General features: G+C 39.4%; 1 protein-coding gene across 11 annotated transcripts in view; it reads left to right on the top strand.

The window, feature by feature from the left end:
• The window catches only part of nav1a (neuron navigator 1a), an 85,043-nt gene that overhangs the window by 27,207 nt on the left and 32,256 nt on the right, over positions 1–25,580 (top strand). For 8 of the 11 annotated variants that reach the window (XM_028025340.1, XM_028025660.1, XM_028025511.1 and 5 more), the window contains 2 exons: positions 3,271–3,373; positions 5,644–5,997. In XM_028025340.1, the coding sequence (XP_027881141.1) occupies positions 3,271–3,373; positions 5,644–5,997 (457 nt within the window). Of the gene's footprint in view, positions 1–3,270; positions 3,374–5,643; positions 5,998–20,798; positions 21,061–25,580 lie in introns of those variants that run through there. The other 3 variants (XM_028025424.1, XM_028026082.1, XM_028026011.1) reach the window with 2 other exon arrangements.

Raw genomic sequence — 25,580 nt, 5'->3', positions numbered from 1 at the left:
AAATTAACTAATGTCATATATCCATGTAAAATAAAGAACTCATCATCAAAGTGACACATTAAAATGTGAACAACTAGAGAATTTTACTAGTGTTACTTCTCATTTTGTTGAGTATTCCATACATTTAATAAGACTTTATATGTATTTTTCCTACACCTGATAATGCTGGAAAATTAATTGTTTTGTTCAGACAAAAAAATGTTCCCTCAAAAAATAAATACAGCAGAATGTCTCCCATTATTTACAACAAAGTTGATGGAAAAAAAAAAAATTTCTGAAGTCTTTCCTGCATTCCAGCACTTTATTAAAAATCAAAGAAAGCTAGTAAATAACTTGGTACTCATTCCTATTGAAGCATTGCTTCTGTCTTCAATGAAAAGCAAAAGAAAACAAAATCTTAATCACGTCACAAGTCGTGTTACCTGACAGTTGATATTGCAGACAAATTAAATGTTGTCCAAATAGAAATAATTCAAATAAAACAGGCTGATATACTTCCAAGTAAAAGTGAGGTGAGTCTCTTAAAATGCCACTTGAGATTATTATATATTTTTTTCTCTCTTTTACCTGAAAGCATTCTTCCATTAGGATGCACAGACAGCTCTGGAGAACCTGCCTGCACTTACAAGGGCACTCTCACTCCAACATGCTGACTCTTATTTCAACAGTCTGAGTTGTCCATTAAGAAAGGCACCTTAGCAGGTTTCTTAGAGCCTCTGTGGAGCTGGATCTTGTTTATGTGCATGAATCCAGAAGAGACAGGTGGAAACTGTGTCCCAGCACATACAGACGTGCACAGAAATACTTCCACACAGCAGAGAGAAACTCAGTTTAAACCAGATCAGTATAAATCATCGGCACCCCAGGGGAGCTGCCAGGATTTGACAGGGATATTTGCATCCCTAATTCTCTCACTAGCACCCTCCCCACCTCGCTATATATGCCAGCTGGGGCCACCGGGACCAGAGCACAGGCGGGACAGGAAGAGACTCACAGACATGTAATCACAAACGCACTCATACGTCTACACAGAAGATCACACACAATAACGCAGACCATAGCTAATCAATTTGACAGCATTGTTAAACAAAGCTCCCATTTAGGGTAATTAGAATCGCACAATTAAAGCCCACATGCGTGTGTCACGCTTTGTCTGTGTTTGCGTGTATTTCAGACACTTTGTTCCAGATTAATCTCAATGTGATCACATTATCAACTCTGAACGTCCTTAAGCCGTGTTTTCATGGCCTGAATTTGCACGGTAGGAGTCTTTGTCACATCTGCACTTTCCATCTGAAAAAAATAAATAAATAAATTTCTTTGGAGTTTTTATGTTTTTGGTCATCTGGTGTCTGTAGGGTGCACGTGTGTATTTGAGTTGCACGTTTGGATTACAAAGTCATCATGTCCTTTTTGTTCTTGATGTGCAGCCTGATCAATTTTATTTGTTGTTTTATTCTTTGACAACAAATCAATCCGGTTACATTTGGTCCAAGTATCTATTAGATTGTCTGAAAGAGAGGAGGCCAACTATCCATCCATCCATCCATTTTCTGTTCACCCTTGTCCCTAATGGGGTCGGGAGGGTTGCCGGTGCCTATCTCCAGCTACGTTCCAGGCGGGAGGCGGGGTACACCCTGGACAGGTTGCCAGTCTGTCGCAGCGGAGGCCAACTAACTATTCATATACAAATGTGTCCATTGGGTAAGTGTGCAGCTGTTGTTGGGATTGACACTTCCAGCACCTCATTATTTTCCCTCCTCTCTCATTAGGATGACCTCTTACTCTTTTCCTCCTCATTAACCATCTGGGCTTCTTCGCAGGAGTGTTATTTAACATTCATTGGGCAAAACATTTTCCTGTTTTGGAGTTGTAGCCCCAAAATAAACCTTTATCACCTTGAGTTTGCATTGCGTCTGAAAATTTGGTGCAACCCTTTTTCAAACATCACTCAGGCAGCCGAGTAGTTTTACACACTAAGTACTAATGTTACTGGTAACATTAGTAATAAATTACTGACATAAAAATATGGAAAAATTAAAATTGATCCTTTAAAATATCTTCTAAGAAGGTGGAGATGACGACCTTAAAGGGATCCCCTTATTTATTTTGCCATGTGACAATTTCCTGTGGCTAAGTAATACTTTTTGTTGTGCAGGTTTTTGGAGTCAGCTGGCTTGGACTAATAGTCTATTGAACTCAACCTCAGGGATAAACAGACAGCCCTGTATCTGACCTTCATAACACTTCTGTTTCCACCATCTCATTTCACATAAACATACTCTGGAGAGTTGAGGCAAGCAGGGGTGAAGGTTAAACGATGCAGCAGAGGTGTCCTGATTAGTTCCTACCTGAAAGAGATGCTTTTTTCCCTCTGTTGAAAGGGTGTAATAAAGAGAGTGTTGGGTGTCTCGTGATAGTATTAAAATCTAGAAACATAACAGTCTCTCATGAAAGAAAAACAAGTTATATCTGAACATTAGAGCTTTTAGTTTGGAACTGTGTCATAGCATTTTGTTGTTTTAATGGCTCTATGTGTTTTTTTCACTTCATCTAATCCATTCCTGCTTGCGGGCAGTTTGAGGACAGGCCCACCCACACCCTCACGTTACTGTAAATCATTAATCTATGTGATTCTGTTTGAGCAGATTGCAACCGATTTGAAAGGGGTGACACAGAATCCAGTGTGTCTGCTACTAAGGTTATTTGAGGATAGATTTTGGTTTAGTCCACATGGATAGAAGTGGCAGAATGCTCAGACTAAAGTGAGATACATACATCTATAAAGGCAGATGACAAAGCTGTTTGGTTGAAAATGATATGGGTTAAGGTTTTTCTTCTATCTTTTTAATCTGTTTCATGATTTGTTTATTTTTGCTCTGCTGTTGTTTATAAAAAAATACCTGTTCACACTGCTGTTACAGAGGCTGGCAAAAGTGTTAATCAATGTTGAACGTTTTCACATTTTACATTATAAAACATTTTACATGAACATTAAGTTCAACTTCACAATAATAATAATATTACACTACTCTGTGTTGGTAAAGTTTGTTGTTATAATGTGACAAATGTGCAAAAGATTCAAGGGAATGAGAACCATTATTGCTCATAAAGCTATCTGAGATTTTGGCTACAAGGCACATGTATTAAACGTCACTGTCTTTTCAAGGTCTTTCCTTAGGCTTAATAAGAATGTCATATTTGGTCATATTCGGTGTTATGTCACTCATCCTCTTCATACATGTAATTGGGACTTTTGCACCCCTGCAGATCCAGAGTCTCAAAGGAAAAGGACGGTGCAAAATGTGCTGGACCTTCGTCAGAACCTGGAGGAAACCATGACCAGTCTGAGAGGGGTTCAGCTCAGCCACAGGTCAGCCACTCAAAAACCCCAAAATACACACACATACGCACACACATACCCCCACCCACATGCACGCACACACACAATCTAATGGGAAAAGGATGCTAAAAATGAAACGCACACATCAGAATCCTTGACATTTCAACCAGAGTGTTGCATAAAGTGGTGAGGAGCCTGTGGGAACGCAGATCAATATCGGTTTCCCTATTTGACCTATAGCAGTCAGTCTGTCACCCTCATCTTGCAATGAGTCTTGTTTCAATTGTTGTTACAAAACAGAATGAATTCAAAAATGACCTCAAAGCTAGTCTTTCTTTTGAACGGTTGAAAGAGTTGTAAATTGCGACGATGCTTGGACTGATTGAATTTAAGTGTGTCGGGATGTCCTTTTCCTTCCATTGGATCCTGTGCCAGTTTCAGTATTTAATGTGTCCTCGTCCTTCAGAGCTTCCCTTCCATCCGTTCGTCTTTGCATTCCTCCAGTATGCATCCTTTCCCTGTCCCTCAGCAGGAGCACTCCACGTGTAGAGCAGCTCAGCAGATGGTTCCCTGCTGGAATACATTTCCTCTGCCGTTCATATTTTTATTGCATTGTGATAACCTTTAGTCAGCAAGTACTGACTTTGCTTTAAGGCCCAGAGTCTGCCTCAGAAAGTCTTATGTGCAAATAGGATGTCATATATCCTGTGTGAGCTGGAGATTTGTATTTATTAAACAAAAGGATTCCCCTGAAAAGCTAATCGGTGTATTTCACATCTTTTATCTTCTATTTTGTAACCATGTAACACACAAAAAGGCTTTTAAAATCTATTCCAACAAGAGGATCGCCGTTTCTTCATGTTTAGCCATGTGGCTTTTTATTCAGAAATGTTTTACAGTATTTTTTACGAGGACGTTTCTGTATCCTGCAGACGAGATTAATTTTAATGCAGCGGGTAAATGCAAATGCCATGACACAGCGTGAGCGCTTGTAACTTTTAATATGCTAATTCTCATAATTCTCAGACCAGGCACTAAGTAGTGATGTGCTGTGCCGTACTACTTTGGCACACAGTGAGTTTTTACTGATCATGTTTGTAGACACATACAAATGTTTCCTGGCATAAAGTGATTGTGACACAGTGTGCAGTTATCACGCTCAGTGTTGAGCCATATGAAGGCAGGTTTGCTGACAGGAAAACGGCAACAAAAACCTGTTCATTATGCCTCTGCGGGTGGAATTATTCTAAGGTAAGCTCAAAGCAAACATAGTCACAGCAGAATAATCCCTAAGCCTTGTAAAGTCAATACAAAGCATCTTATAGTGAGGTTTGGATGAGAAGGGGATGCATCCTCAGTAACGGGAAATCATGAGTTTCAGGTAGGTGGAAGATGTTTATTTTTAAATACAGTGAGTTTCAGCATTGTCATAAATTAATTGGTCCATTGTATTCTGAAAATCTATCTGAAGAGTAAATGCTTAATTTCCTGGGGAGCTTTCTTGATACCACATGAAAGATTCAAAATTTGATGGGAAAAGTAACTCAGATAATCAAAATATAAAATGTCAGAAGAGAGGGAGTAGAGAAAACAGACATGAGTCCAATATCAGTGAGCACACGGACTCAGGTTACCATTGGCTTTCTCACCTTTAAAGGACCCGTATTAGATCTCCAGTAACCTCCAGGTCAAGCATTTGACTCACAGTTCAGCTGACCTCTTGGTTTTGGCACAAACAGCAGTTCAGTCTGGCTTGGAGCAAGCAACTGATGCTGTTACTTCTGGTACGGGTCAGTGAAGGTCTAGTTGAAGGTCTAGATCAATAAAAAAAAAAAAGCTAAAACCTCCTAAATAATGTCACTGTGTTAGGCTGAGGTTTAACTGTATAGCATGCAGAGAGAATATAGTCTCATGAAATCTTCACTTACTTTACACAAAACATATAATGCAAGGACCCAATGCTATGCAAGGACATAGCATTGATCCTTACCTTACCTTCAATACAAATGAGGGGATTACTTGGATAAGAAGGTGGGTAGATCTTTGATGTGGACTCCAGGAAGAGTAGCCATTCTTACAGCAATGGCTAGTGGGGATCCAAATAAACAGATTAAATATCTCCCTTATCTCAGTTCCACAGAGGACTTCATATCCACAGTACAAATACATTATCTGGCATTCAGACAAAACATCAGCCGATCATGGTTGTGTACTCACAATGTGTTGGGATGCTGAGCTCTTATCAGGACAGATGAGGAAATTAATCAACTTTTTGACCTTTTTGTTTGTTTCCCATCCAGTAGCTGCGTGGAGGGGACCATCAACTATGACAGCGATGAAGCTGCTGCCTTCTCAATCTCTAGTATCTCCAACCGCTCCTCTCCTCTGTCATGGCGCCATGGGCAAGCAAGCCCCCGTCTGCAGGCCGGCGACGCCCCATCCACAGGAAGCGCCCCATCTGACGTTCCCCTCCGCCTCAGCCAGACCTCACGTATCCACCTCATAGAAGACTTGGAGGATTCAGATCTATCTCTCCTGAAGGGAGATTACCTCAGTGACAGCGATTTTGGGGGCAAGAATCCAATCGATGACTACGAAGACGATGGTGATGATGATGATGTCGACGATGATGATATTGACGACTTAGAGAATGGGTGAGTGTGTGCTCTTTAGTTTTAAAAGCCCGTTTCTAACCGCACCTCTTTATTTTGACCATAAATAATGAAGCAGGACCATGTAGTTCCTGTAACAAATCACAGTCCCACCACCCTCTCTTGCCTGTTTTTTCATGTCAGATGTTTCCCCTGCTCAAATTTGAGAGCAGCCCTCTGGCAGCATCAGGGAATGTTGTCACCATTTCCAAGGCCCCATGGAGAGAGCCTCCCATTATTGAGCTGGCTGGGGTTGCTAACAGGCTTCCACATGGAGCAACCTGCTGAAAAAGCTAGAATACAGAAATATTTAGAAAACTGTAACTAATTCACATCCACAGTCTGATAAACATGTTCTGACTTAATCTCATATAAGATTCAGTTGTATTCACTTGTCTGTCTGGATGTTGACTACCACAACATTGTAACCTGAAAAGGTGAACATAAGTTGTTTGTTCAGAGCCTAATCACTAGAATAGGTCACAAGAGGATAAATCACCATGATAGCTTCTGCTGTTCATGGCTTTACTTGGAATATATATACAAGAATAATATCTCTATCAGTACTGCACCAATCAGAAGCAAGCCTGCCAACTTTTCAATGCCCCACATCTTCTATAATAGGTTAAGAGCTTGAAAGGGTAAAACAAAATAACTTTACTGTAATACAATGCGCCTTCCTCGTTACTTCTTCAGTTTTCTCCTTTGCCTACTAATGATGAAATGTACATGATATGATATTCTGTTCCAGAAATAGTTGGGTCTGAAACATCAAAAAGTTTCAAATGGTGAAGGAATGGCCAGCACCATTAAATAAAGTCTGGCTCTGTGTCTGAGTAATTGGCTAGCATCCCTTTATAGAAAAACTGAAACAAGATTCTTGATAAACTGTGGATATTTTCCCTGCAGACTCAAGTTGCACCATGAAAACTGGTGTGACACGTTGGTGTGCTCATGGTGTGCTTGCTGTTCAGAGAAAAGATTCACTTTTTGAGTTCTCCGCCAGTCAATCAAGGCCAGTCAAAAAAATATCAAATTTCAGTCACTTTTTAATAATCCACCCATTCATTGTCCATTCAAGAGACAGCCGAAAACACTGGAGAGATCATCTTGTGTCCATCTCAGGACAACACAGAGACACACAGAACAAACACCCCTACACAAACTTTCACTCCTGAGAACAATTAAAAGTAACCACTGGACTGAAGAAGCCAAAGTATCCAAAGAGAACCCACACAGTTACAGGTAAAACATGCAAACTCCATAGAAAGGCCCATCGCTGGGTTTTAAACCCACAACTTGCAAACTACTGCTCCACCATTAAGCCTGCACTTCTAGTCACTACAGAATAAAGACAGTATAGTTTTAGGAGATCTACTGAAAATGATCTAAGCTGTGCTCCCTCGGTGATCTTTCGCTACTTGCTCAAAATGTACGATTCTGCATTTTTCACACAACTTTAGAAGCAGAGTCATGTTTCAGTGACCGACTCTGAGGACGCCGAACAAAAACACAATATCTCATTGTGAGCTTGGATTCTGGCTGAGTGTTTGTCAGCTGCAGTCAGAGTTCGTCCAAGCAAACTGAAAAAAAAGCCCCTTTCAGGCCACAGCTCGACATCTCCACGGTAATCACAAAAATGCACCCCCAGTCACAGTAAAAACAGTTGCAACACACACAGTTTAAACCCCTGTAGAGATGTTTTGTTGCAGGTCACCAATAAGGTTATACAAAGTTTCTTTGAGGACGCCAAACCACTAGGCCAATGTTCTAAAAGAAAAATAGTTTGGGACAGAGAAATGTCAAACAACACTATAAAGAGATTGACAGGCCGGTAGATGAAAGGAAAACACATCTACTTTTATCTCTCTTTTTCTTCTGTTTAAGGGAAATTTATGACTGATATTGTCATAGATTTGCTTAGAGGCTACTCATCTTTGGTCTAAAGTGCAATATTATTTTATTAATGCAAGTACATTACATATTTATACAACTGGTATTTATTACAGGTCAAAATAGAGTAGGAATCTGAGCAACTTCCCAAAGTTGTAACTTTTTTTGCAAGTTTTACTACAAAAACATCCACTTCTGAATACTATTTAGTTAGTAGTTTGTGCATTTTGTTGCTTTAAGTTTCTCTTGCAAACCGCAAATAAAGAGCTAAATAGTTTCTTAATTTTGCACCTTAACTAATATATGTTTCCCACTAGAGGGCAGACTGGTGCTGCCGTTTCCCCATTCCCTGATGAGGTCCCTCCTCCCTGACAAATTGTCTGGGTGCATTCCCTCTGAATCCTCTCCATATTCTCATAATTTATTACATATCCTGCTTCATCATGCATTCAGACACCAGCAGCATCATACACAGGTCACCGTACTCTTCCACATCTCATCTCGGTAGATATTGTACATAGGAGTTCCCTCAATGCATAATTCATTTCTTTGTCAGGGTTATGCATATCTTCTCACTTTGTTATGTTGAAAGAGAAATTATATGAAGGGCAAAGTATGTGAATTTGTCAATAAACAAGGCTTGATTTGACTCCATACTCGCCATGAGTCACTAAAGTTAAGACATGACTCACAGTCACATGCAAAGGTAAACTTACTGTGACTATAACATGACTGGACTCCGCACAGACCCCATATACTCTCTCTCACACAGCCTGAGTCACGATTCCTTCTACCAGTTATTAGTTTATTTTCTTTTTTTAAGTGAGGACCTCAACTCTTAAAACAAATTCTTCCTCCATCTGGATCCAGGAATCTCCGCAGTCCGTCACGCAGTCTTATTCACATACGAGTCATTTTTACCGGGAAACACTGACAGGGTAGAGCATGACAAGATTCCTTTCTGAGTGTTTATGTCTGGGAACTTAAAGAAGATTATGTTTAAAAAAAGGTTACATTGTATTCACAATAAAGTATCCATTATGAATGCGGAGCTTTTGTAAAGGAAATGCTTAAATGTCAGTAAATATGTAAGTGCATGGGGAAAGTTTCTTATTAAGACTGCGTAAATGTGAACAAACAAAAACAAAAGAAATAACTATTTTAGTCTTTATGAAGGAAAGATGTCATTATTTGGTCTCCAGAGTCAATCAAAACTTAAGACAACATACAGGTGAAGCATTTTTATTAGTTAATTTCAGGAAAAGCAATATGATCCTCCAGTGCTCATCTAATCTGTCCAATACATTGATCAGTAGAATCTAAGTAATTGATGATGGCACAAAACATTTTGTGTGCAAATTAGACACTGAATGCATTTGGATGGTAACACAGACCTCAGCCAGATAAAAGGAAAATCTGGAATTGCTCAACACGTAGCCACCCAAATAGCTCGGCTGAGTTATACACCACAACCCTTTGGTTTCAGTCCCAGTAACATTCTCTAAAAGCACACTGAGGTACAAGCTTTACCTAATCAACTCTTACGATGTGAACAAAATGATCCATTATGAGTTCATGGCTGTGTGTTTATGGAGGAATAATGTTCTGAAAGAGGACAATGCAAAGGGTAAAAACCTTAATCCCACAGGAAAACACAGATTTGTTTGATAAACAAGATAACATTGATTGTCTGTGATTCAGTTTTGCAAATCTTGCATGTAATTTTGTTTTAATGCTCCTGCAAATTGTTTGTAGCATAGCTTGTTAGGGGTGTGGTAGACATAAAATCACAGATGGTTCACCAACAACAGGCATCAGGAGTTAAATTTAGTGAAGGACTAAGATACAGATCATTTATAATGCCTCAGAGCCTGACCTATTTAGACTTAGACTTAGACTTGTACTTTATTGATCCTTTGGGAAGACTCCCTCAGGAAATTGAAGTTACCAGCAGCTCCCAGGCAAAAAACAAAGATAACACACAGTAAGCAAAAGATAACAGATAAAGATAATTTGTAGGGATGAGATTGGGCATTCTGTGTTTTTAAGGTACCTCATTCATTTCACAGTGTAATGTAACTAAGAATAATCATTGAAATTACTATTTTTTAAAATCTCTTATGTGGGTGAAGGGGGTATTGAAATAGCCGTAGGCAATGATATTTTGCTTATGTAAGCAATTTCTGTTTGTGTATATTTATTTTTTGAGAAGCTGCAAGATTTAATCTAAGGACAAACTACATGTTGCTGATTACTGCTTCTGCTGTGAGATGACCCAGGTTTATATTCTGGTTAAACCTCCACTTGCAACAGCCTGACTCAAATATATAAATAAATTTAGGAAAAATAACATGGCATATTAGTCATCACTAATGAATAAGTGAATGGACTGTGGGAGTGTATGAAGCACACAATATCATTTCCACCAAAATTTCAAAGGCAACCTGGGAGTTTTCCCCACTGCTTAAGGAGAGCCAGTGACAGCAGGCAGGAACAACTCTCTGTAGGCCCAGGTGTGTCATATGCCACTGATGTCAGCCTTGAGCCCGAAGAACAAAACAAATACAGACTACCTACTGGTGGGGTCATCACCCACCACACAAGTTACCCACTGAAATCCCCTTGGTTGTAACAAACACTATTGATTTGCAATTGTTGTTGTTCAAGTGTTGATCAGAGGCTTTACATGCACACATCCAAAGGTCAAATATACCATGAGTGTGTGGCTCATTTCTGCCCCGGTAGCTGCAGACACTTTAGCTCATGGATGGAAGAGCACTCATCCCCAACACCAGAGAGCAAGAGAGGTCGGTTCACTGCACTAAGTGCCTGAATTATGAGAGCATTTATTGTGGAGCAGGACAAACGTACACATACACATTCAGAGACACAAACACAACTCCCTGAAGCAGAGTCTGGTTGGTGAAGTATGTGCATGCGGTGCCACGTACAGTACTTGTTAGAAATAACAGAACGGAGCTGGTTTATGTTATGTGTCAGACCTGAACTGTATAGAGAAGTGAAACAGAAGAAACAGAAATAAGCTTCTTTTTTTTTTTTTTTTTTTTAGTCTGCAGCTGACGCGTTCTGAAAATAGTGGTGCCTGGAATAAGTTTAGACATCATCAACTGGTTACTTCGGCCTTGTGACCGAATGTGATTGAATTTAAACGTTCAAGCTTTTTTAATTGTGTTTAACTTTTTTGTCTTGGTTATGTTTAAATCTTACCTTTAGTGTTCTGCACCATATAAGATTGTCGATTCCTTTAAACTTGTGTTACATGTACCTGCAGTTGTTTGTGTAGGAACAAAGTGGTGTTCTTTAGGTCAAGTTTAATATTTCGATACTCTGACCCCACCTACTGGCCAAACAGCAAGACTCTTCCCCCAGACACCGTTATAAATTTAATTGTCTAACTGATAATAAACTGGTGAGAGACTTGCTGCAAACCTGCTCATAGTGTCACTTTCATGTAGGTTTTCTCTCATCTGTGATCTTTGAACTTTGACACCTTCTGCAGTCAAGTTACAGATCACCTCCTATACAAAAACAGTACAGCCCACTCCCACACTCTGAATGTTATTATAACTAAGGCTGTAATCGGACTGTGCCATTGCGACATAGGGCAGTAACCAAATAAAGGCTGCATGTGCTTTGATTTCTTTAAAATGAAGCTGACATTTCACATAATGAGATCAAATAACTCTTTCTAACATCTTCCTTCAATTCTGTTTAAGAAAGGGCTATCATTTTGTATATGGCAGACTGATTTCCATGCTTGTGTGACTGCGTAAATGTCACACAAGCATGTGTGCCAGAGGTGGTGCAGTTTTCATGAAATGTTGATGAGAGACAGACTGGGATGTGGTTCAGGAGGGTAAAGATGGGTTATGTGTTGGATACCTGCTCCTCTCTGGGCCTCTCTGCCTCTGTGTCCCACTCTATTGGCTCTGTCTGTTCAGTGTGGCGTGTAATCAATTACTTTTGCTGTCATTGCTAAAAGAACTCGACCCAATGGGGAAGACCGCGCTGCCTTTGTTCCAGCACGTGTGGACCCAAACAGTAGAGCGAACACCCATGAAGAACACACACACGCCTACACTAAAAGCTTTTTTTTATTAGCCGATTAAAAGAGTCTCACATCATCACTTGTGTGTATAAACAAAGTCATATGGAGATTTCTTTGTCACTGACGATGGCACCCTGCCTTCCATATAAAGCGAGTTTATTTTAAACTGGCTAAGACTGAAAGTAGCACTTTTGCAGCATGATAATGTCACCATATGTAGTTCATATAAAAATGCTGAGTGTGCATTTAACTCTACTGTTCATCTGTCTGGCTTTTTTTTTTTCAGCGATGATGTAACCAGCTCCAGCTATATCAGCAGGAGGTCTTTGACAAACACTAATGACATTAATCTGTTTGTCTGCTACACACACTGACACACACATCCGCACATACACGCGGCGGTTTTCTGAGACACTGCAAGTGATTTAATGAAGATTGAGATTTGGAGGTTCAGAGGGATGTTCACAATAATCTATTCATCTATCCATCATACGTCCGTTTTCTGCTTTTTCATAACCAAGTTGTAGGTTCAACAGGTCAAAGATGGTAACCTGGATAACCCCTGAAAAAGAGATTTTATTTCAAGTCACTTGCTAGTAAAATAATGGATAAATAGCTAATTTTAAAAATCCCTCTCCCACACTTTAAGCTCATTCTAAAGGGTCCCAGTAGATTCTCAAGCGTATTAAGTCACTCCAGAGGATTCTGTATGCAAGTTTCACCTAATGGATCTGACCCTTTGTCTTCACAAACAGAGAAACAGGCAAGGTGAAATATAAGACGGCCCTCCTATAATTCCAAGGTTTTATATTTCAGGACATAAAAAGTCTGGTCTTTACTAGTGCTTAAAATTAGTTGAATATGTCCTCAATGGAACAATTATGCATGTCATTGTACACCCCGTCATTAAAAGAAGTTTGTGAAGCCTAAACACACCTAATAATTCAATACCAGTAGAATCACTTTTGGCAACGGCTACTCAAAGAGAGGAGGACCTAATGGAGTTGTGTGTACTCAAAATTCTTTACTGCCGTTTGTCTTCGGCAGACATTTGTTTCTGTAAACCTCTGAGCATTTGCAGTTTTATTATGTACGTATATGAAGTTGTCCTGTTGTTAACCCAGTTTAAGGAAAACCCCAGTTCTCTCGTTTGCGATGGATTCTCTGAGGATTCAGAAGCTGGATCTTCCAAGTTCCCAGTCATGCTCAAATTGAGTCTGACATTGTTCCCACATTTGAGCTTCTGAGATTTAAAAATGCACTATCAGTTCTAGAAAACACTGAAATTGTTGGAGTCTACGATCCCATAGTTCTGATGCACCAGAAAGCTACTCTGGGGTGAAATGCAGCTTTTTTTTTTTTGTTGTTGCAATTTTCCAAATCCAACTCATAATCCCATGTTTTGTTTTTTTCTAGAGAGAAAGCACCTTCCTCTGACAACTTTTCTGCTAACCTTTATTGTGCTGCGACATGACAAGTTTTGCATTTATTGCTTGAGTGTTTTTTTTAAAGTCACTGATCAGTAGAGATAACTTGCTGAGTCATCATTAACTGGGAAGACTGGAAAGAGATTGTGAATATTTTCCATTGATGAAATAACTTTCTCACAATATCTCAAACTGTTTAATTGCTTCATAAGACATTGTAATGTCATTGTCTTTAACTCAGACCAGCTTAAGTATTTTGTATTTATTTTTATTTAAATGAGAAATAACAGAATATGCCACACAGGGATTTGGGGGCTGTATTTGATCTTTTGAAAATTAGTTTTATGTTATATTATTCATTACATAAAATCTGAGAATTTATTGTCAGACGTGTTTCCTTTTTCCTACTGAAATATTTATGTCCATGTTATCTTCTGTCAGTAGTTGGAAGAAGACGTGACTTGTACTCCCAGGATGTATTTAGTTTGACCACATTCCATCTTATGATTGTGAAATGAACTGTTGAGCAACAAACACGTGTTCTGGACTGCAGCTTGGGAACTGCTTTTAAAACTATTCTCACAATTTTATTTGGAAGGCAAAAAAAAAACTTTGGAGGAAACTTTGGCTACAAGAAAAAAATAATGTGCATAAAGATATTTGGACAGCACTTCGTATTCCTTGTCAAAGCTCCGTGCAAAAATATTTTGTCATGGTAAAATGTGTTTTTTAAATTTTATTTTACTTTACCTGCCTATTCTCTGCAAAGAAAGAAAAAAGTGTGGTTTTTTTTTATTTATTTGAGTCTTAGGAACTGTTGCTTAGGTACCCCCATCTTCACCGTTCATGCTGGGCCTTGGTAAATCCTTATGGGGACGCTATGGCATAATCCCCCATAATCCCTGGCTTCCTCTCATGGCAGGGTTTTGAAAAGCTCTAGAGAACTCAATGACTTCTGCAAGGACAATCTGAGTTTTTGGGAGGCAGAGGATGTGTCTGGGGAAGTTCCAGGACCCCCACAAAGTTCAGAAGGATGTGTTTCAGTGTTAACAATCCATGCAAAAAAAAGAACTGCATGGAACAGTGTTAGCGAGTGAGTTCATCTCTTTCATTTTACAGAGGTCAGAATGTCACAGCTTTTGGCCGATGAGTAAACCCAACCCCTTTTCCTTGAAGGAAAGAGATGAATCTTCATCTTCCTGGGGCTGTTTTTGATTTGCATTATTTTCCTTCCTTACGATGGAATCACACTTGACCTACAGCGGGAGAGGAAAGGGTCCTATGACCTGAAAATAACAGCCGGCAGTGAACATGACACTAAACCAACAAGCTCAGATATGAACCAATGGACCTGACATCATTTAGTCAACAAACTTTTTCATTTAAGTCTCCTCTGAGGGGAAGATGTCATGAAGGGCTCAACAATGAAATTCTGATTGGGGAATTCATACTTTACCAATAGCTTTCTGACATTCCTCTCTAAAGTTCAGTTTAATATACATTACTAGTCTGATGGCTGCATGCCTGGCATAAGAAGGTCCTGGTTTCAAAAACCTGCCTGCTCATTTTCTGCATGGTGTTTGCAAGTTCTCCTCATTGGTTCTCTCCAATGAGGAGCTTAGTCCCATAGTCTAACAAGTATGTGTATGTGTCAGTTGATCACAACTCTAAATTACTAATTTGGTCTAAACAGAATTTTAAAAACATAGTTTTCATGTTGCCTTTCTATATATTTTTGTTTGAAATGTCTTCATTGCGAGTAAAGTAGAACCAAAGTCAGATTCCTGGTTTGTTTCCTAAACTTGCCTAGTAAAGATGCTTCTTATTCTCAAAGAACTACCAATACATTGGAGAGGTCATTCTAAACGTTTTCACAGATTTGGTGAAAACTGGATTGCATCTCTTGAGGTTTGTGATCAGAATTTCATTCTCACTTTTTATTTTGACCTAAATCTTGTTTTCAGTGTGAAACTTGTGCTTCACATAGTTTATTTATGATCAGGGTCTGTTTCTAAAGGTTTGGTTCCCAAAGTAAAACATATCCTTCGCTACCCAAGCCCACTATACACACACACACACACATACCCACACACGCCCATTCCTACACGCACATGTTATACGCTCTCTTTAAGCTTGCTCTCACTGTTTTACACTCTCTTACGTCGATACTGCATTCAGAGAACATGCTGAGTTCATATATAGGGGGTAAATTAAACTCTACAGTTTACAAAAAAGATCTTTGGAAGCCTTTAAAGCTTTGCATCGAAGCTGCTTTAAATCAACCCTACCTATGTGCCAACACACACATGTACACATGCAATTTTAACAGCAAACTCTAAGTCTTGGATTCCTAACAGTGGGGTGTGATGGGGGTGTGTAATGCGCATAAGAATCACCCCTGCTTTCCTCCCATTGACTCCCACCGTGCTATTCTCTGGAGCTGTTTCAACATTCGTCACACACTTTTCCTTCTGCCCCCCTGCCATCATCCTCCCTTCCTGTTCTCCCCATTACATTATTCCTTAATCTTATCCTTTCAAGCATGTGCAGCACTGAAAATTCTCTCATTAGCAGACTTTAGGTTGAACTGGCTGCAGAAACCTCTTGAGCTGCATTTGAACTTTTTGGGCTCTTTCTCCCTTAAGAAAGAAAGCATCTTTGAAGTCAAGTTCCACCAATCCTTGTTCTTAACAGAACAAAACCTTTCACAAAGTTATTCTTCCCTTTTCACTCAAAGTAAATAAAACTCTTATTGTGGTTCTGACATGGAGGGTCCCTCAATCAACCACAAGAGTGCTTCTTTAGAAGAAGAGAAGAGAGAACTCTAAAATACTTTTGGTGGCAGGAACTTTGAAACCACCTTTTAGTGTTCTAACCCTGAGTATGTAGCTGCAAGAGCTGCTCAGTTGTAAGAGAGTTTTCTGGTCTGAGTTTGGGGGGTAGGAGGGAGTTATGGTTTGTAAAGTGTAGTTGGGTAACATTCATTCCCACAAAGCAAGATGAAGATTTGTCAGTAAATTTCCTCTGGAGCTGTTTGGTGGCAGTAGACTAAACGATTGGCGTACAGTCTCTCAGAAGTCCTTCTATGGTCATGTCATCCAACCACAATAAAAAGCCCATTGGTAGTTAAATGTTCGAAATACAAAAAGAAATGTTGAATATGCTCTGATGAGTGGGATGGTGCTTTTTCAGTGTGCTGGCACGAGGAAAGGTTTGGCATTCATTGCCAACAATGTAATCACATTGACAGTCTGTCAGGTCGGGTTCACTTCTATAGGACTGTGCTTTGGTATTTCTGATCACTTCAAACACAACTCAAGTCAGCTGTGCCATAAGATGGTGTTTTGAAATAGATTGTATTTTTTCCACCATTCTTAGGTAAAGGGGTGGTTTCTTATAGCTCTACAAAAAAAAAAATGGAATGCAAGAAAAAAAAGACTTCTGGATATCTGTTTGTATATTCCCCCTATAGAGTTTTCTGTTTCCATGCATGCCTCTCTGCTTTCAGGTATGTGTGAGTGCCACAAGTCTGCCAAAATCCTTGTCCAACTAGCTGAAACATGTAGAAAAGTGATATTTTCGACAGCCTGAATGTTTCACACGATCACAGCCTGCTCAAGGCTAAGCGGAATATTTACGGCATGACACGAAGCCTTGAAAATGTTGACTGTAAAAACAGGTTGGCATTATAGCTGATGTGCTGTCCCGTCTTGTATATGGGCGTCTCTGATGCTGTCAGGGCTATGACTAGATGAAGCCATGAGGCATATCACAATAAGACAGTGTCTCGGTGACTGAATGATGTGGCTTTAATTAATAGATCAATCTGTCATGGTATGTATTCACCTTTTCTTGGCTGGCGCAACCTTCAAGCTCAGTCATATTTGTAGCTATTGGCAGAGTGCAAAACCAGCTGGAGTGTTGGAGCAAACTCAAATCGAAAAATGAAATCCAATGAAAACCCCCACGACACTAAAGTTTGTTTGGCATAACTTTTATTATCTATATCATTTCTGCAATTGCTAGCTGCATACTTTATTGATTACATGCACAAATTAGATCACATTCCAGGTGAAAAATCACACAACAAACTTTTATTCTGCCTTTTTGAAGCGACCGATAAAAACATGGCATTTTATTTCCACCTTTTAGAAAACTGTAGATACTTTCCAATGATAATGTTTGATCCCTTTGCTTACTTTGCTTAGTAATTAAAATCCTTTTTCTTTGGATTCTTGAAAATTTTTTTTAAGATTCTTGGAGATTTAAATTTGTTGAGAACATAGACTAATAATTTGCTTGAAGCTTATTACATTAATATTTGCAAAAGTAACTTTCAAAGAAATTAAATCTTCATGTCTTTTAAATCCTATTTCTACTATGTGTACACATGTATAAACTGATGCTTTTGCCAATTCTTGCTAAATATCTCAGTTTCAGTCAGACTGCATAGAGAGCGTCTCTGAACATCAGTTTGCAGCTCGTTGAAAAGCCTCTCTCCCTCAAAGTTTGAACTTTGACTGCTTGTACAACACATCAAAACATATTGATTTCATACCAGGGATGCACAATATAGCCATCATATATTATGCATTTTAACATATAGTCATATCAGTCCAACCATTAAGCAAATAAAGATATGGATTTTCTCTTTGTTGCTATTTTTCTATAGAAGGAAGTGGAGGAGGTTGGTCATGTGACAGTTATAGTGATGCAGTGAAGAACCATAAGACCAATATTAATATTGGATATCAATATTGGCCCAAATTTAAATTTTGCTGTGTCCCTATTGTAAGCTCTGTCGCTTTCTTAAATTACAACAAACTGTAAACAAATTTTCTTTAAACAATGATATTGTCCTTTTCACTTTTTCATAAAGACCAGATTTGTGGTTTGCACAGCAAATAGGTGTCCTAACAAAAAGTTAGCAAATAAAGTTTAAAAGGATTCCTCGCAGAGAAAAAGAGCACAGGGTTAAAAAGAAACTTTGTCAGTTGTTGTGGAAGTGAAACTACATGTGTGGATAAGAAAAGCTCGAGGTGATGTAGTGAATGTAACTGACTTTGAATGTTAGTCTGGCTGCTGAAGGGATGTGAGCAAAAACTTGGCTTGCGATGAGAAGAGTTTTCCAGTGTAATAGATGTGTGTGTTTGGGATGAATTTGTACATGTTTTTATTCGGTTTGCAGCTAAGCTCACATGCTGCATGGGAATCTGCAACTATCCATCTGTGTGTTCCTGGTGTGATAAGAGGGATGAGCTTTCCCAGGTCTCCTGTTTCTTTCATCAGTGCGGGGAGTGACAGGTTCCCAGGGTCGTAGGAATGACCCTGCCTGTACACTGTCATTACCTAGTTACATCACCAACTAATTATACTGCAAACAGAAACCTTGAAAATGAGCACTAAGGTTTTAGACGGTGAGTGCAAAGGAAGGTAGTTGTGAAAAAAGAGATAGCCCTCGATGAGTCCGAGGCAAATAAACAGAGCTGGAGACACAGAGGGCATGTCTGGACATGAGTCAGAGGTTGAAGTCAAAGCTTGCCAAGCAGACAGAGTGCCGTCCAACTGGCCTTTCCAGAAACTCTGATCAGCGCTGACGGGAATAAAAGCATTTGCTCGCACTGATTGAAAGACCATTGAAAGTGTGTCAGTATAAGAATGTTTTTGTGCAGGAAAAGTTTCTGTTTACCTCTCTTATTAACACCAAGCAACAGGAGTGGCAGAAGCTCCGTACACCTGCAGTTCAGCATGCCAATGTGCCAGTCACTCTGCAGTCACTCTGTGTGCCCACCTGGCTCTGCAGTACAAGTGTGTGAGCAGTAGAATCCCGTCTTTGTTTACCCGCATTTAAACAGGGAGGTTTAGTGATTTCTTTTTTCTTTTTTTATTCCCTCTATGGACATTTTCCAAACCTTCCCTTTCTGTCTCTTGTCTTTCTTGCACTCACCCTTCTTTCTCCTTAATAAAAAGACACTGTTAATTAGCTCCATCTCCCTCCTCCTTCCCGTGCCTCTCTAACTCTTCATTCACTTATTGAACGGAGCCAGCAGACAGGCAGATCTATTCACAGGGGTCCACTCAGTACTGAAAGTGTTTGAACACCACTGGATGTTGGGAAGGGGCCAAGCTCGCGGGAGTGGATACATGATACCCAGACTATTGCTTTGTGATTCTCCTGAAGGCAATACACACTTTGTTACACGAGAAACAATGGAGTCATTTAACCTCTTCACTTCATTACAACGTGATTTGAGGTCTCTTTGTGGCACCAATGGGTTGGCTATTAGCCAAAACGTGTTCCACATGGCCAGTGACTGCTTAGGAAATGTTTCTGTAAAGTTAAAAAGATGCTGAAATTGCCACGGGACTCAAGAGATTATTCTTTCCCCCGCTAAGCCCACATTATTAACTATTTTATGTTACAATCACTGTAGTTATTTTAAGGGCTATATCAACCTAAATTAAGCAAGAATATTTCAATCACACTTATATATTTCTACAGTCACCCCTGAAATACACTTTTATTTATTTATAATAAAATAGTGTATCCTAATAAAAGCCAATAATTGAATCTATAATGAATATTTTGCTGTAGCCATGCAGACTCTAACCTTTAAAGAACGAATTGAACTTAAAAAGAATTGACTGAAAAGGAAAGCCTAGAATATATAAATAAATATAACTCAAAAAAACTCTGAACAGTGGCCTCATGCATGACATGTTACCAGAGGCATGAAAGTTTGTGTTTGTTAAAGGATAGAAAAGAAATGAAATGAAATGGAAAAAAAAAACTCACCCTATACCACATAGTTCTGCTGGTATCTTTAGATTTGAAAATACTCCTTGAAAAACCGCGCTATGTGCAAAATACATCAAATGTTTGATTTCAGAGACAGAAAATTACTCAAAAAACATAAAAGATTGCCTTCTTTTTGGGTCATAACCAACGTCTGTGCATACATTTTTATACTTCTAATTAGTCCAAAGATTGTTCAATTGTTTGACTTGCGTAATATTCTATTGTTAACGTTGTGTTGTATTTTAGTTGCTTTATAACATCTTTTTAAGATTTAAAGTAATAAAGTCGGTTTCTGTTGAAGTGGAGGGCAGTTTTCACTGTACTGTACAATACGAATGGGATCAGCGAGCTGCACAGATTTGAGATTTAGCGTCAACCCGTCATGTCGCTTTCGGGGAATTTGATGACTCTGTGCTTATCCTGTGGCTGGATGCGCTCTGGAAGCTCTGTGCGGTTTTAGCGGCGTGCGCAGCTGCTGGCGATCTGTGAAACATTGCCGACGGTGGAAAGGAAGAGGAATTTGGGGTGTTGCCTTTTTATCTGTCCTCCCTCCTTTTCTCATCACCTCCCTTTGCCCCTCCTTTCGGTACCGTGTGTGCGAGAGAGAGAGAGACAGAGAGAGTGGGAGTGAGCGGAGGCACTGCGGGTGAGTGTCAGTCAACGCTGCTGACTCTTACAGGCGGTTCCCTGGTTGTCAGTGGACAGGCAGCCTACCGGGTCTCTCTTCCATTAGAGCCACAGAGGCGGGATATGCTGAACGGGAACAAAGCGGCGTGAGAGCTGGATGGTAGCAGAATGAGCGGGCGCGTTTTGAATGGGAAAATCCTGCAGCTGTCGGCTCCGCAGCGCGCAGGGAGGACAATGCACTTTCTGTCAAGGTAAATAGATGCGACCCGCGAGAACATGTGTATGTGTGACTGAGAGCCGGAAGGGAAACTAATTTACACCTTAGTGACATTGGCTTTTCTCCACGCATGTGTGAGCGCGGTGAGTGTGCTGCAGAGGTTCCGGCGGAGTCGGTGCGTAAAAATGAGCAGCAGCATGTCTCATTCATAAAACTCCCAACAGCTGCATGCTGGCAGGTTTTGCTATTGTGACTGACAGGAAAATTGTGTAACGGTCTTCTGATAAGCATGTGGATGGGCGGTTCTTCTGTAGATAAATCAAGCAGACATCAGTGCGCAAAGCCACCAGCTCTGTCTTTAATGCCATGCCGGCCGGTAGACATCTGAAAGCAGCATTTACACAGTAATATATATCATCTATTAATGCTGAAGTGTACAGAGTGCGCACGCGTCTTAAAAATGCGTGCGCACAATGACGGATCCATTGTTTTATTTATTATAGGATGGCAACTAGTTGCTGATGGTGGTGGGTGCGTGCAGGATCTCCACCAGTTAGTAGCCTGTCAGGTATGAGTGGGTGTGTTCGTATTGATCCGCTGCAGAACCGAGCCGCATTCTTCTGAAAGGCTGACCTACATTTTTCTCCCTGTGTCTGCAGTGATTGGGTGAAATATAGCAAGCCTCCTTTAAATCATCCTGACGCCCACCCTATTACTTAAGAGTATGCATTGGCATATAGAGTGGGCTAATGTAGAGCAGCTTATATGAATAAGCTGTTGATTGGAATGGATTATTGATATAGTTTTTTTTTTTTTAAATTTAGGAGTCTGCTTTGTTCATGTTGGTTAACCCACTGATCACTTGAACCACTTGAAGTAATATGGTACGATTTCAATGCATCATTTTGGAATTTTATATGATAAACCAACATAAAGTGCATAATTGTGAAGTGGAAGTACAACAACACATGAATGAAATAATGTATCATTGTACTTCCAGATTTATATTCATAAATATAAATCTGGAAATATAAGGATACATGGTTTTTGAAGAAGATGCATGCACTCCACACACCTCACTAGGGAATTTTTTAATAAAATCCTTGAGTTGCTCAAGAGCCTCTTTGTTGCTCCACAAATTAATGCTCTCCTTGGTAGATTTGTGAGCTGAGTTTGATGGTTCTGTTCTGGTTTTATTGTAGTTCCATTTTTATTTCTTTTCATTTTATGATGTTGGATTGAACGGTGCTCTATTTAATTTTAAAGTATAAGATTTTTATAACACTGCAGTAAAATTGTTCACACTTTTATCCCTGCTGTGTTCCTTGGTTTGATGTAGCTGGTTGGTCATTAATGATATCTAACAACCCTCCTTTTTTTGTTTTACTCATGACAAAATTAAAAAACCTGCTTTAATTTGCCTTTAGTTAATTTAGTTGTAAATATTGTTATTATTATTATTGTGTGTTTGCTTATTTATACTGTATATATTTGACCTTTTGCACGGGAGCTGCAATGGAAATTTCGTTGAATTCTGTTCAATGACAATAAATGCTATCTATCTATCTATCTATCTATCTATCTATCTATCTATCTATCTATCTATCTATCTATCTATCTATCTATCTATCTATCTAATTTCACAGGTATACACTACTTCATCTGTTGCTTAAATTGTTGCTTAAATGGTGTATAAATATATAATGGCAAATTATAAATTTCTTCACAAGGGATTGTTTAATACAGAATGTTCACAAAGCGACCTTCAAGCGTCAGCCTGTGCAGGGCCATGTAGGTTGTTCTTATCTCTGTTTTGGAGCTGGACACGTGTGCTTAAACACACTGGCTGTCAAATGTCTGATAAACTGTAAAATAATTATAATCTGGCACGAAAAAAAGACTACGCCCTTCAAACGGTCACCAAGTTCTATGATTAAAACCAGAGCTGATGAGGGTATGCTTTCGCTCATATACGTCAGGGGGTGTGCACAAACACACTAACCATATCCAGCCAACACAAAGATTTGACTAGCCCAGTTATCATATATTAAGGGCCATCCAACACAAGCTCATTGCGTCGCTTTGTGTGTGACTACATACATGTGGTGTCATCTGAATGCTATGCAAACAGCCTGCTCAGCATGAACTACCACATACCCAGAACCACCCACTGTTCACCACCTTAATAACACATTTACAAATGACTTGCATCAAAAATGTATGTTTTTTCACACCCTAATATGGCATTGTTTTATTCAAATGAAAATGTGGCATTATCACTTAAAAAAAAGGCTCAAGACTGATAAATAATGGTGTTAAGTTAGTAACACTAAGGACTGAGGATCCTCTTAGTCACATTTTCTTCAGCAATGTTTTTTTTTTTTTTTTGCATATGTGGATGCTGCAGTAAACTGCATTATGACTATGAGCCCACTCAAGCATTTAGCAGATGTATTGAACAAATCAATGCAAGTAATTATTGTTGGATCAAAAGAGGAACGATCACAAGGCTTCAGCTGTTGCATCTGAATATTCCTGAAATCAGGACTCAGACCTGAACCTTCAGAGGTGCATAAACACAATTACAAAGTTAGCCTTCTATCACCTAACAAACATTTCCAAAATAATGTCTCGGCAAGATCTTGAAATAGTCATCCATACGTTTATAATTAGTAGGAATGATGACTGCAACAGTGTCCTCACGGGTCTTCTTAGAAAGTCAGACTGCTGCATCTTATCCAGAACGCTGCTGCTCGGTTTCTCTCTAAAGCTCATCGCCTATATTCTAAAGTCCTTACACTGGCTGGAGCTCAGAGAATAGACTTTGACATACTTTTACCGGTGAATTGAATATCACCCCAAAAACAATTAAAGCCCTGTTGTTCTTGTATCGAACTGGTTTTTATCCCCAGAACCAGAACCACACATGGAGAAAGTGCATTTTATGATTTTATTCTCCTCTAAACAAACTTCTAGAAAACTGCAAAACAGCTGAAACCACGAGTCCCTTTAAATCAAGGTTAAAACCCCTTTTGTTTAAAATTGCCTTTCTTCAATAACGAGAACATCATGGTTTCGGTTTGGATTGCAACTTTTTAATTTTTCTCATTATTTTGCAACTACAATGCAATTTATTTATTTTGTTTAATTGTTGTGGGATGCTTTTATCATGTAAAGCCCTTTGAAATGCTTTGTTGCTGAAGCATGCTATGTAAATAAACTTCACTAGAAATAGCTTAAGATAGGGGAGAGCCAGAGATTTTAGGACACGAGGCATCCTTTAATAGTCTTGCTGTTTTGTGGGTAGGTTTATTTTTCTTACGCTGCTTACGAGATCATTAGGGAGACCTCAGAGTGCTTCAACAGATGCTTGTAACCTGCTTTCATCAGACACATAGTCTTCTTATTTTATTGTACACACAGGAGCTGCTGTTCACAGACAGCGTTCATATTTTCATGAGGTGGACCCTCCTGTGGTTTAGTGTGTTTCTCTGGTACATCAAAGCCGAAGCAGGAGTGAATGCAGACAACGGTGCACCTTAACTGGCAGTTGGGGATAAGGGAAAAGCTTTGAGGCGAACATAAACAGTCGTGCTGAAAAGTGACCTCAGGATGTAAATTTAACTGGACACCAAAGTCCCTCTCATGAAAATTTGGGAAAATGTAAAAAACTCAGAGAACATCTTGCGGTGGAGATGAAGTAAGATGGTTGCCCAAACTCGATGTCATTCTCTCCTTGGCTGTGTGTGCTTTTGGAGTGGTATGCTTATATGCATCTCCATATGTTGAAGGATTAGGGAGTGGAAACCAAGAATACACTCTCTGGAATGTAAAATGTATGTTTTGGATGTCCAGAGGGTAAGGAATGTCTGCTAAGCTCACTTTAAGTGCCCGACGAATGTGCATTTCTTGGGATGGACAGCAGGTGATGGGTGCGCCTCCCGGTCGATACTACATGTGGTCACATGACACGAATACAGACAAAAACAGTCGCACAACAAATTGTCTGTGCTTTCACAACCATGAATGTTTTATTGGGGGTCTGCTTTATCTCAGCCAGCAGAGGTAAAAGAGAGTCTCAGCTCCAGTCAATTTCAATCTTTTCTCTTTACCTAATATTTGGGCAACCTTTGGCATTTACTTAGTGGACTTCAAGTTAGATTTGTAGTCTCATATTCTGCCAGTCCTTTTGACTCTTTTTTTTTTGTGCAGATGTGTCCAGCATTTTCCTCATCAAAATAAAGAGTTATGCAAAATTGTTAGATTTCAACTCTAATAAAAATATATAGTTTTTTTAGTATGATTGATTTAATATTTGACTTTCAAAGAGATTTCTGGGCACAAGGTCAGTGTATCGCAAACAGCTTTTTAGTTGCTGCCAGTGTGATTTTATCTAGTTGGGTAAGTCTGAGTCTGTTAATAACAGAAATGAAGAAATTTCCAATTTTACTGACCATCACCAGAGGTCGGATGGTCAGAACTCCCCACCTAAAAAAATTTATTGCTTTTCACAAACATCGAAAAATCATTTTTATCCACAAGCCTCTTTCTTTT

The sequence above is a fragment of the Xiphophorus couchianus genome, chromosome 1, assembly GCF_001444195.1.
Source record: "Xiphophorus couchianus chromosome 1, X_couchianus-1.0, whole genome shotgun sequence".
In the NCBI taxonomy this organism is placed as follows: Eukaryota; Metazoa; Chordata; class Actinopteri; order Cyprinodontiformes; family Poeciliidae; genus Xiphophorus; species Xiphophorus couchianus.
Note: the sequence above shows the minus strand (reverse complement) of the source record. Positions and strands in the feature narration are given on the sequence as shown.